This window comes from Rhinolophus hipposideros (genome assembly GCF_964194185.1).
Source record: "Rhinolophus hipposideros genome assembly, chromosome: 9".
Classification (NCBI taxonomy): Eukaryota; Metazoa; Chordata; class Mammalia; order Chiroptera; family Rhinolophidae; genus Rhinolophus; species Rhinolophus hipposideros.
The window spans coordinates 51767688-51780955 of record NC_138055.1 but is presented as its reverse complement, the minus strand read 5'-3'; the positions used below and the strand labels follow the sequence as shown (position 1 = coordinate 51780955).

General features: G+C 39.8%; 1 protein-coding gene across 5 annotated transcripts in view; it reads right to left on the bottom strand.

Moving 5' to 3' along the window:
- The window catches only part of DIP2B (disco interacting protein 2 homolog B), a 194053-nt gene that overhangs the window by 72406 nt on the left and 108379 nt on the right, over positions 1 to 13268 (bottom strand). For all 5 annotated transcript variants that reach the window (XM_081058481.1, XM_081058483.1, XM_081058485.1 and 2 more), the window contains exons 3-4: positions 9553 to 9681; positions 2160 to 2285 (exon numbers count right to left, since the gene is read on the bottom strand). In XM_081058481.1, coding sequence (XP_080914607.1) covers positions 2160 to 2285; positions 9553 to 9681 — 255 coding nt within the window. The remainder of the gene's footprint in view (positions 1 to 2159; positions 2286 to 9552; positions 9682 to 13268) is intronic.

The following is a 13268-nucleotide window of genomic DNA, read 5'->3' as shown; positions in this document are numbered from 1 at the left end:
TCCGAATCCTAACTTGGGAACAGCAAATTCCACCCCCCACATGAATGGTGCTAACAGACACCTAATGATACAGTTCTTCCCACTTTCCTCACAGTACTTCTAGGCATGTGTGTAACGGCTGACCGAGAGCGTTAGGCTGTAGCTCCATGTGGGGACCCTGTGAGACACCACCGGGAGGGTGCTCTCCACGGTGGAGAGAATTTCTCCTCTATTCAGCAACACTGATGTCCCTAAGAGCACATTCAGGTTTCTCCGATACGATTCAGAGCTCCCCAAAACAGGAGATAGATATGAAACCTTTTTATTACTCTGCTCTGCTGAATGAAGATCCTAGGAGAGAGGACCGAGTCTTTACAACCATGAAATTATTAAAACATGTAAGTGATGAAGAACATTACACCACATGCTTAAGGCTGCAGACAGAGTAGAACCTCAGCGCTCAGAGATACAGAGGCCTTGTAGGGAACTCCGAAGGACTGTGGTCTCATTCAGCCACGAACAGCCACGGTTTGTTTCTCGAGTCCGTGAATTCCCCTCAGGCACTGACTTTTGTAAAAGGGGATGAAAAAGGTTTCCATTCCTTCTCAGCATTCTCAAGATCCCTTGCTGCAGTCTCACATTTAACCCGAAACCATGAGAGCAGACTATTTACTCTGAAACTGCATTTCTTTAATACAGCTCTGGAGAGGATTGTTTCTAAGGACTTCCAGTCATATTGCTCCCTACCCTTTGCCATTTACTGCAACTGAATCCTCAGCTGCACTGTAGCACACGCTGCCAACAAGGAATCGCTACTCACTGAGAGCCCCCTTTGTCCGGGAGGACCCAACTGGTGCTGTACGAACGCCGAAGGGAAACCATCCAAGAGTCTGAATGAGTGGGCTGGAAGTACGCACCATTCAATACAGACACAAAATGTCTTACTGCGATGGTCTGCCAGAGGTAGCCCGTGTTACATTTTGAGAAACACTTGAAGCCACAGAACTATTTCTCTCGAAACATATTGACACCACAGATGTAAAGCAAAAAGCACACACAGTTAATGAGCCCACAGCCCACCCAAATGCGCTCAGAAGTTAGCTAAAACCTAGGAGAAAACTATTAATATGAACCTGGACCAGGGAATCACAAAAGTATGAATAGCTCAACCTGACAGCTGTGAAGCCAGCTCAACCACAACAATGTAACCTTCCTGGGAATCTCCCCAAAGACAGTAAGGAGTTTAGACTAAGACAGCATGGGGAGGTTTTTACGCAGAGATTTCATTAGCAGTAACATGACGATGGGGACACAGACACGACACGGAGGCTCTAACATAAATTCACTGTCTCTAATCTCAGGCCTATACTGAGATCTGGGCTGGGATTTCACCTAAAAACGGGTTTTTTAAAAAGTTTTTAAAAACTTTGGGAAAGATTCTGTATAGATATAAGACAACTTAAAAGTTGTTATAGCTGCCCCTCCAATATGAAGTTATAACTGTTACATTTACATTAGGGAGTAAGGATTCCAAGTCTGGGGAACGTGGATGGGACGAAGACACTTAGTTCCTGCTATCTCATGACCCCATTATAGAAAGTGATTCTTAAAAATATATAAATGTATACAAAATATATCAATACACATACACACACACACACACACACACACACACACACACACACACTTTTCAGGTCCATTACAACTTTGCATAACTGCTCTCCTATTATCTTTAATGATATACCAAATTTTGCCCCAAATCTACTTACTCGTATGGCTGTTGCAGAGACAAAGCATCTGATTTAGGAGTATAAATTTGACAAAGAAATATATGACTATGGGTCATATTTTGGATGTCAATGAAAATAGCTATTAACCACAGCAGGATTTTTTTTCAGACCCTAAGCTTTAGCCTGTATCTATTTATGATTACACAAGTTTGGGGTTACAGCAAGGATATGCTGGAAATTCAGAAGGAAAAAAAATTCTTTAGCTTTACTCTTAAGGCCTCTTTGTGTCGTGTGTTATTTACAGAGCAACAAGCAAAACCTGCCACGTTCAGTGTGTACATGTATACACCTCTGATGAGGAGAAGAGAGTTCCGGCTCCTAGCTCAGAAAAGAAAAAGTAGAACTTATTTCAGGAACAACTGTCAGAGAGAAAGGTTCTGATAAACCTACCGGGAGGTGTGCAGGCATCCGCAGGAGACTGGACAAATGTGGACCGCCTTTTGGTTGGCATGGGCAAAGCCATTTTCTGTTCTTTATGCTTTGCCAGTGCAGCTTGAACTGCTTCTGTGTGGATATCTGAAAGATTAAACATTTGCATTTATTAGCTCCTGGCTCTTCAAATGTTTACTTCTGGGGGCTGACCTATCACAGCCTCAACTGTTGAAAAGGGAACATTTCAGTGATTTTTATTTATCATTTGTGTTAAAATGTAAGGGCGGACGTTACTTGTTTACCACTTTGGCCACAGAAGAATTCAGCTCTCCACTTGAATGTCTAATTACAATCTCAAAATTAACATACCCAGACAGAGCTCTTGGTTTTCCACCCCCACCCCCAAAATCACTCTACATTCCTACAAAATAAGATCATACTGTACACAGTATTTTGTATTCTGTTTTTATTTTATTTTTATTTTTAACTCTTACAAAATCCTGAGGTAGATACAACAACTGAGATGGCTTCCTAGCTCCCAAGAAACAATTTCCTTTTCTCAAGGAATGGGCCCAATCTACATGCAAACCACCCTCTAAGGTAACCAATCTTCTTCCAGTTATTGGTTTATCCTTCTTATATTTCTTTTTGCAAAATAGGCAGATATGTGTGTATTTTCTCATTTCCCTGTACTTCACACACAAAAAGCCAGCATAACAAATATGCATTTTTACACTATGCTTTTTTCACTTACCATATCCTGGAGATCATTCTATACCAGAGATCGCCATTCTTTTTTATAGCTGCAGAGCACTCCATTGTACTCCATTGTTTAGTCAACTACTATCCTCTGTGTGGGCATTGACGTGTTTCCAGTATTTTACAATCACAGATAATGATGCAACAAAGAGCCTTGCAAATATATTTTATACTGATAAGAGTATATCTTTAGGGTAAATTTCTACAAGTGAGACTCCGAAATCAACAAATAAATATATTTTTAATTTTGTTACATTTTGCCAAATTCTCCTCCAACAGTTTTATCATATTATTGCAGTACTGTCAGCGATGTATAGGTGGGTCTTTTTCCCCCGTAGCCTCACCTTCAGAGTGTACTGTCTAGCTTTGTTTGGTAGCTAAGAAATGATATCTCAGTATACTTTAAATTTGCATTTCTTTCATCATTAATGAGATTAAACATCTTTACGAGGATCTAAGGGTCATTTAATGTTTGCTTGTAAGTGAAGTGAATGTTCATATCACTTGACCATTTTTCAGTAGGGTTTCTGAGTTTATTTTTTCCCTTAATTTTTAAGAGTTCTTATGTAAGAAACATTAGCCCTTTATTTCTGAGACATGTTAGAAATTCTTTCAGTTTGTCATTTGTCTTTTTTAATAGATTTCTTTTTAAAAAAATTAAAGTTTATTGGGATGACAATAAACAGAAATAAAGGGTTAGTAAAGTTACACAGGTTTCAGGTGTATGTTCTGTAATACATTATCTATATTTCACATTGTGTGTTCCCCACCCAGAGTCAGTTCTCTTTCCATCACCATATATGTGGATGAGGGTAAACGGATCAAATATACGGTCATTTGTCTTTTGACGTTGTTTGTGGTGGTTTATTGCCCTGTGAAAGTTTTTTTTGTTTTTTTTAGTGGAAGATCTCAAATTAACAATTTAACCTTTTTTTACTTGAAGGAACTTAAAAAAGAAAAAAAACTAAAACCAGAGTTGGCAAAAGGAAGAAATATCAAGGATTAGAGCACAAATAAACAAAATAGAGAATAAAAAAAAATAGAAAAAAAAGTCAATGAAAATAAGAGTTGGTTTTTTGGAAAAAATCAACAAAATTGACAAATCTTTAGTTAGACTAACAAGAAAAAAAGAGAAGGCTCAAATAAGTAAAATCAGAAATGAAAGAGAAAACATTACAACGGATGCCAGAAAAGTAAAAAAGATTACGAGACTATTATGAATTATATACCACTAATTGGATAACCTAAAGAAATGCACAAATTCCTAGAAACAAACAACCTACCAAAATTGAATCATGACAAAACAGAAAATCTGAACAGACCTATAATTAATTAATAAGATTGAATGTTAGCATCCTTAGGATTTAAAGAGAAGAAATAAGGAAAAAAAATCAACCACCCAATTTTAAAATAATAGGGTTAGGCAATGAATAGGTAGTTTACAGAAGGACAAATTGATAATAGACACATCCCCCAATGTCCAATCTCATTATTAATAAAATAAATAACATTTCTACCAACAGGGTAGGAGAGTGTCCATTTCCCCACATGTATGGACAACACTGAACCATTTTTACCATCTTCCCCAAAAAGATAAGTGGAAAATGCTATATTGCAGTTTTATAGCAGCTGCTTTTACCCTTGGCGTGCTTTTATGAAGTAGTTACGACAGAGTACGTATGTGGCACAGCTGGGCTTCAGGGACCAGGGGCAGAACAGACACCCCCAAGCGACCTTATCTGTTAGGACATTACTTTAGACAGACAGACAGCTATGGACAGATAAGAAGGCAGATGCACGGGTAGGTTAGGCCATAGAGTAAGGAAGTACAGTTCAAGGAGTTACCTGCAAGCCTACACACAGTCATGCCATTTTTATGGATTTCTAAGGTACCAACCACATTAACATTTTCAATTAAGGCAGAGGCACCAACTATTAAGTTCTGAAACATTAGGATATTACATTAATTTTGGCACTACTCTGTGCTGATGGAGAGAGGCAATGCAATTTTAATTTTGCATTTCACATTTCCCTGCCTTTACAAATTATGCTTTTTGTTAGCTTGGAATATCTATATAGCAAACGGCTATTCATACTTCAAAATGGCTCAGACTTCACCACCTCCATGAAGCCTGCCCTTGACAGTGCCAAGGCTCCCTCCCCTGTCACCCCTCTTCTATGCCGCCTCTGTAACTTGTATAAAGGATTCCTGTATTTTCATCTGTTTCTCTAGCATCTAAACTGTGCTGGACTCATAGGAGGTCTACAAGAAATGCTTGCAGAACTGAACTCAATTTGCCTTCCTTGGTACGAGAAAGTGTATTAATATAGACATAAATGGTCCTGGGGCACCAGTGGCAACCATCTTGTTAGCCAATGTGACAGGAGGCAGACACCAGATTGGAACAGAGACAGGAAATTCTCAATTAGGGGGACAGAGGGCGTTACTGTTCTCCCAACTTTAAGTCAGAAGAGTCCATACTTAGAGCAAAATCAGGAAGAGCAATAATTGATTTGAGGCTTTAAATCATTTATCCCGGGCTATCACTTTAAAAATTATCTTTTGTTCAAAATTAATATACATAAATTTTACGTTATATGTATTTTGTATTTCACCACAATAAAAAAACCTGGAAGAATTCATATACATATTGGCAAAAGATGTAAACACATATAATGCTGAAGTGAAAATTCTCCCTAGACCCACCACTGCCTCAATAGTTTGGTACGTATTTTTCCAGGTTTCTGTGTCTGTGTAATAACAATATGTAATTATTGTTATTAATATTTACAAAACTGGATCATATGCTACATAGTATCTGGTATTTGTATACCTTTCTATATCTAGATCTACCTCATTTTTTTTTATGAGCCTGGAATTTAAAAATCAGCTTTCATGGAATTCCATAGTGTGAACATACTATAACTTATTTAACTGCTGTATTATTATGAACAATACTATGACAAACATCTTTATATATGTATATGTACATACAGAGATAGATATAGACATATCTGTATGTATGTATGTATGTATGTATGTACACGCGTGTGTATCTTTGTGCACATATGTAGGCGTTTATATAAAGTAAGTTCTAGAAGTGGAATTTCTAGGTCAAAGGGACTATATATGTAAAGTTTAAAAGATGTTGCCAAAGTGTGCTACCACTTTGCAGAGCACAGTACTAACTTCTGGCTCTGAAATCATTTTCTACTGCATTGATATTTGTTATACTATGTTAGTGTCCCTGAGGTTTACTTAGTTGAATCAAGATATTTAATGGAATCTATGATGCCATCTTATATAAAGAATATTCTGATTCCAGATCTGTTAAAATGTGAAAAGCATCCTTCTTACATTACATGAAATACGGTTCTTAACTGTCTTGGAAAAGATATAACTAACTGCTTACACGGAGACAAAGCACTTTCTCAACAACAGAACAACAGCAAATCAAATGCTCACACTTAATAATTAAATATGCATTTCCGAAAGTATATTTTTGCATAGGATAATTAACATGTGATAGCAAACTTGCTAAAACCAGGGAATTATTCACATTAAACAAGCTTCAGAAGGCCCACGACATCTGGATTAGGGAGCATGTTCTCTGCCCCGAAGACTCACAGCATCAGACCACAGAACAAATCGAAGCACCTATCTATTTTCTAACACGATAAGCCCTGGTCCATACACCCACATCAAAAGGTGATCTTCGCAGTTACTGTATTAGCAAAGCCTCTTATTAAGAAGAACAGGCAGCTCTCTTAACTGGATTTGACTCATTTACCAGCATACAATTCACCTTGATCTCTGATAAAGAAATTACTCCCCAAGTTCAGTCCCCAGACACGGCTGACTTTGGACATTTCTGCCAGAAGCATGTGAGAGCTGGGTATCATTTTCCAGCGCTAATTAGAGCTGGGCATCATTTTCTAGGTATCACTAATGTTTCAGCTAAATAAAGTGATACAAATACTCCTTTAATGTCCTTTGTTGTTGTTTTTTAATATGGTTAATTGCTCAAAAGATTAACATTATAGGAGTTGTTAGAATGGCTTACAATCACATCACTTTGCATCTCAGGCATTAATTGTGTATTTTCTTTATTTGTTACCATAACACATGTATGCAGAAAGGTGCATCATGCCTTGATGTGCAGGAAAAAGAAGTACTAAATCAGTGTCTGTGAAACGTCAGACCGTCTTGGCTAAGCACAGAGAGTAGAATCAGGTCAGATGATCTAAACTCTGAATAAATATAAGCTCTTTACACCGAATCTGAAACATGAAACACTAAGTCTATTTAGATTTGATTGGTTGAAATGTTGTAGGTGCTAATAAGCCTCCACCAATTAAGAGAGGATTTTCCAGTTGAACTTTCTGACACTAGTATTAAATACTTGGAGTACCCACCACTTTACTCAGAATGTTTGTGATTTCCACTAAACATACCCTAGGTTCTTCAGCTATTTTTACATGAGGCTTGTACATGTAACCCTTCCTATGAATGGAGTGACAAAGAGGTGAAGTTCAACTCCCATCAATTTCTATAACTTACTTGCTCTTCTTCTGCTACAACTGTTGGTTCTTCTTATTCATGGAAGCCACAATTCTCAGAATGTGCTAAGCTTTCCTTTGCTATTTAGTTGAACAATTCCTAATACATTGAAAAAATGTGATTTTCACCAAAATCCATGCTTGCATGCTTCCTCTTCCCTGTTCCCCTTCATGACAGTATTGCAGTACTCTCATAGCTTTCAGTATCTTCAGGGTTTTAAAACAGGTCTCAGCGAGACAAACATTCCAAACATGACTATTAAACCTTCTTCAATAGCCCTGCACCTAACCAAGATACTGAGCAGTCTGCCAACTGGTATCTGATCCACAGACTACACTTGCTGATATTTGGGGTAAACCTGAAAGAATTGGTATTAAAAAACTGGGGCTAGAGGTCACAGTTGGGTTTTACTAGGTGAAGGTCAAAATTGTACACTAGTGAATGAGCTCACTAAAGCCTTTTCCTATACGTGATCAGTTTGGTCATAGACTATAGAGAACCATCTTTTGGTTTTTTTACTAGTTCTTTTACTATATGCTGTAAAAACAAAGAAAAAAAAAGGTAAACACTCCTCAAAGGCCAGGGATGAGAGCTGTGAAGGCTACAACCCTCTGGACCAACGGGTCAGAACACGCTGCAGAGGCAGCACTGAGTTGCCTGGGAAATGGGGCTTGGGGCCTGGCCACAAACAGGGGCTTCTGAGGTGATTTTCTACATCCATCCTTACCTCCCTCAACTCCATTCCTTAGCTCCCAACTACTGCTTTCCTCCCTTTCTCCCAATTATCCACTTAGCTCTTATCTGTGTCAGGCCCTGCGCCAGGCCCTGGACACAGCTGCGGCAGAGCACGTGGTCTGCAGCCGGAGTGAGCTGCTGGAACGTACAGATCTGATCGTGTTACTGCTCTGCTGAAAATCCTTCCGTGGTGTTCATGATTCCTCAAGATTTGGTCCCTGGCAATCTTTCCAGTCTCTTCTCCCACCTCTTTCCTTCTGGGTCCTTGCAGTCTACGTTCTGGCCTTAATGAACTATTTGCAGGTCTACTCTCTGATGCTGTGCCTCTTGCACCTGGCTAACTTTTGTCTCTCTGCCACGACCAGTGTAGATGTCTTATTCTCTGAGGAAGCTCCCCGGATCACTAAAGACCCGGTCAGGTACGAAGGGAAATTCTGGGGTGGCGTGAAACCTCTAGGTTTTTTTTATTGAACTCTTCTCATTCTTTTCTACTAGTGTGTGAAAATATACAGCTAATAAAATCAGCTCACAAAATGGCTGAGACAGCTCTGCAGCCATGTCCTTTTCCTCGTTTTCTCTACAGCAGTTTCTGGGGATGTGATATACATGCTGTTTTTTAACTCAAGAAAAGATTAAGGTAACCTTGGCTGGTACAAGGGAGTCAAAAATCTAGAGAAAGAAAAATCTCACTGCAGTTTGTCTTCCAGCACAATAAATGTGCCGCAGAGACTATACTGGGCAGTAGATGGACATGGGATGCGCTCGCTACACCACACGTCCTCCCTCCCGAGCGCCTGGGATGCGTTTCTCTGCTCATCAGTCTTGGACATGGTATTTATTGCAGAAGCATGCTCCCCACCGCCTGCCACGGCATGCTGCCTTTTCCCTTCCCATGGGTACTAGTTGGGTCAGAAGAGATAAAGTTAAGAGTTCACCAATTTGAAATTTCATTATTGAGCTTTTCTCCGGCTCCATCAGATAAGACTAAATGAGCAGCTCTGACAAACACAGAAGGACCTGCCTCTTCCAAAGCAGTCCACTGAACTCTCCCTGCTTACCCCCCAAGGCAACCCTGGCCTCTGCTTTCTCGGTTATTTGTTCACATCGTATTTGTCTGGCTCCCCATCCCGGCCCTTGAGGGCAGAAATGGCTCATTTGACGCTGTACCCCCAGCAAATATTGAGTATCTGCTCTACCTGGCATACGATAGGCACTCAATAAACAAGTGATGAATGAACTAACAGACCTGTTGGTGCTTCAAGGACAAACAACAAAACAAACACTAGAAGCTCTCAGGAGACACAGTTCAGACTGTCAGTAAAAATGATTCCACTGGTCATTTCAGTTGCTTCTCACCTGACCGGTACCGTTCATCCCGGGCTCCCCCAGATCGAGTTCGGTGGTACTTAGAAGGAGCGGAAGTTTGAGCTGCAGATGGAGCAGGTGTCTGGTTTCTATGTTCTTTCTGTACTGCTGAATCAGTTTCTAAAAAAGGAAGTTTGAAAGATGGTTATCTGATAATACTACCCAACATTTTCTGAGTACTTTACTTCATTCCCACAATACTCTGAAGTAGGTACTATTACCCCATCTACAGTAAAGGGTTAGAGAAGCTTTAATATACACACAGAAAAACGATACAAAGACACCAGGCTAAAAAATGTCATTTTAGAGCCATCACTGTAAACAGGTGAATAGGAGAGAAACAGCAAAAAGATATATATAAAGTGAATAAGCCATTCCAGAGACTCCAAGAACTGGTGGGGTGAGGTGACGGAGGAAATATATGACCACCTAACCTGGCACAGTGGTACAGAGAAGAGCTTAGGGAACTTTAGCTTCCACAATAAAAGTTAATCCAAATAAACATATCATTTAAGCAAAAGTGGGGTGCTTACTATGCAAACACAGCTTCAAATCATATCGACTAGTCCCTCTTCCGACTGGAGTCAGCCTCGAATCCGTCCCTTTCCAGTCCCTGGCCTGTCCCCATTCTCTGCCCTCCCAACATTTACTGTCTTACCAAGAATATGGGGAAGGGAGAAATAAGCAGGTAAAATAAGCAGAAGAAAAAAACACCTTAAGTTCTGATATTTTACTGCCTTTTCCCCCCAGTGGTATTAGCTCCTAAGACACAACTGTTCTTAAATGTAGTAAGAGCATTTAACGTGAGGTCTGCCCTTTTAACACATTTTAAGCACACAAGACGGTCTTGTTAATTATAGACATATGCTGTACTGTAGATCTCTAGAACGTACTCATCTTGTATGAGAAAACGTTTTACTCATGAGAGTAGCAACTCCCCAGTCCCCACCCCGCACCACTCCCAGGCCCCTGGCAACCACATTCTACTTTGTTTCTATGAGTGCGACAATTTTAGATTCCTCATATAAGCGGAACCGGTACAGTATCTGTCCTTCTGTGACTGGCTTATTTCACTCAGCATCATGTCCTCCAGGTTCACCCATGTTGTCACGTGTGGCAGGATTTCCTTCTTTTTAAAGGCATATTGTAAACTTCTTTAATAGCACTTAGTTGTGTCCAGCAAGGCAGCTTACACATAGCAATTAAGTGCCTACTATAGTGAGAATGTCACCTATACAGCAAATGTACTGCTCCAGACCACAGCTGAAAATCAGCTTATAAAGCCCAAAAATAAAAAAGCAGACCGAAAGCACAGTGGTCTAGGGAGAGCAAGCGACAGTCCCACACACCTCAGTAAAGGCTGAGGGTATCACAATACTATAGGAACTGGGGCTCATAAAGACAATGTCATATCGCTTCAAAAAAAAGAAACGATTAGCATGCGCGAGAGGCCACGTGTAAGAGCTCTAGTCGACAATCCCAGCTGAGCCCAGCCTTCCATGTGCCCCTGCCAAGGCACCTGGATGAGTGAAGCCACGGTGGACCTTCCAAACCAGCCCACACACCAGGTGAAAAGCACCCAGGGACCCGAGGTGGCACCAAGTGGAGCGTAAAAATCACCGCCAAATCCTTGACCCACAAAATCTTAACACATAACGATTTCTATTTTTTTAAATGGCTAGATTATTTTGTATACACTGTTTTTAAGAAGGCAAAAAAGTGTATTTTAGGATGTTCTCCATTAATGTGCTTTTATGTATCTAGACATGTTTATTTTTGATGATTCCCGGTAGCTGAGATTTTTATTATAAAATATATCAACTGACCTGAACATGTTTTAACACTGAGTTTTTTTGTGTTTTTCCAGGACCCATCATCTCCAAGTCAAGTAGTTGTTTCAATGCAGTTGTGGCGGGCACAGTTCACAGTGGCCCATGCGGGGATCGAACCAGCAACCTTGGTGTTATGAGCATCGCGCTCTAACCAACTGCGCTAAGCAGCCAGCCCGCTATCGCTGAGATTTTGAAAGGTAATTTCTAGGGTTGGAAACTGAAGCTTTTAATCAACCTAAATTATCTTGATAATCAATTTCACAGGAGAACTATACTGAATTATTAACATCTTCAACCCTTGTAGCATGTGTTAGTTTTATTACTCTGGAACAAGAATCAACAAACTATAGCCCCTGTCTGTTTTTATGAATAGCTTGATCAGGACGCAGCCATGCTCATCTGCTGACATACTGCCTACAGACGCTTTCGCACGGTAAAGACAGAGTTGGTCAAGGCGACAGACCTCTTGGTCCTCAAAGCCTGAAAGGCTTATGATTGGGCCCACTGCAGAGAGAGCCCGCCCACCCCGTGTATACTAATAAAAGCTGACATGTAAGTGTGGGGCACTGCACACGTATTATTAGAAGCACACAGAAAGTTTCCACGTTTTATCTTCGTCCTCACCACAACCCTACAAAGCCATCACTATTACTCTCAACTCGTCACAGAAAAAGGAACAGACGTGCATTGTTTTATCCAAAGTCACAGAGCCAAGGAATGACAGAGCCAAGATCCAAACCCAGGTCTGTCTAACTCCACCGATTTTCAACCAGAAAAGGTTATAAAAAGGGTTATGAAAACTGTCCCCAGATTCTTAAGAGGAAAGCCACCAGAATTAATAATTTAGTTTACCAGGAGTATCTAAGTGCTTCAGGATTTACACCCAGCAGCTAGACAGTAGTTTGGTTTTTTTTAATCACCTGCCTTCATGTGAAAGAGTCTGCAAAAAAGCCCCTCCAAATAAAGTTTTCAGCCATTCATTAGAGAAGTTATTCAAAATATATTCCAATGAACCTTAAATAGAGAACAAAAAATAGAAAGGGGCTATTTTTATTTGTATGGTCAGATGATACGTACAGGAAGGAAATCACATTAGCACACATGAGTTACTTCGCTTGCAAATATGCACAGAGAAAATGGTTTGACTTAAACAGATAGAGCATTAAGTTTAAAACACTAGCTTTGTATTACTTTTTGGAGTGTCACAGTTGATGTATATAACTAAATTACCTCTAACTGATTTTTAAAAATTAAATAAGCAGATTTGCTAGGATAGACCAAAGCACCCTGCTCAGAAACATGGTGCTTCCAAATTAGACATTAGTAATGCCAAGTATGAAAGGAATGAATATGGATTCTCGTTTCACAAAGCATGGACATAGTTTGTGTATTTTTTACCATTCCTCTCTCACTTAGGATTTTACTTTGTGTTGTTCAATGTAATAAATTAGGAGAAAGAAGAAAATGTGGGCTAAAAAATTTTTAAAATGACACAAAGAAATAATAGGGAGATGACAGGGGAACTGGGAGTTGATACATTTGTATGAAGAAGAATTAGAGAATGAACATTTTCATTCAGATTATCTAGAGGTTACCACAGATCAAACCCCAAGGAAATGTAACACAAATACCGACATCTGATGAGAAAAGTCAGATGCTACTTAGCCAAGAGATCTACTGAACTGGTACCAAAAAAAAAGGCCTCACAACACGCTATTGACCAAGCAACATTCGGATGATGCTCTGTAATGTTTGTCTTAGTTCCTTCAGGAATTTAGTCCTCCAAGCAGACCAGGACCTGGGACCCGAAAATAGACCTGGAGTCTATTTAGACCTGGGGTCTAAAATCATGACAAACATTTTGTGGGAGCTTGC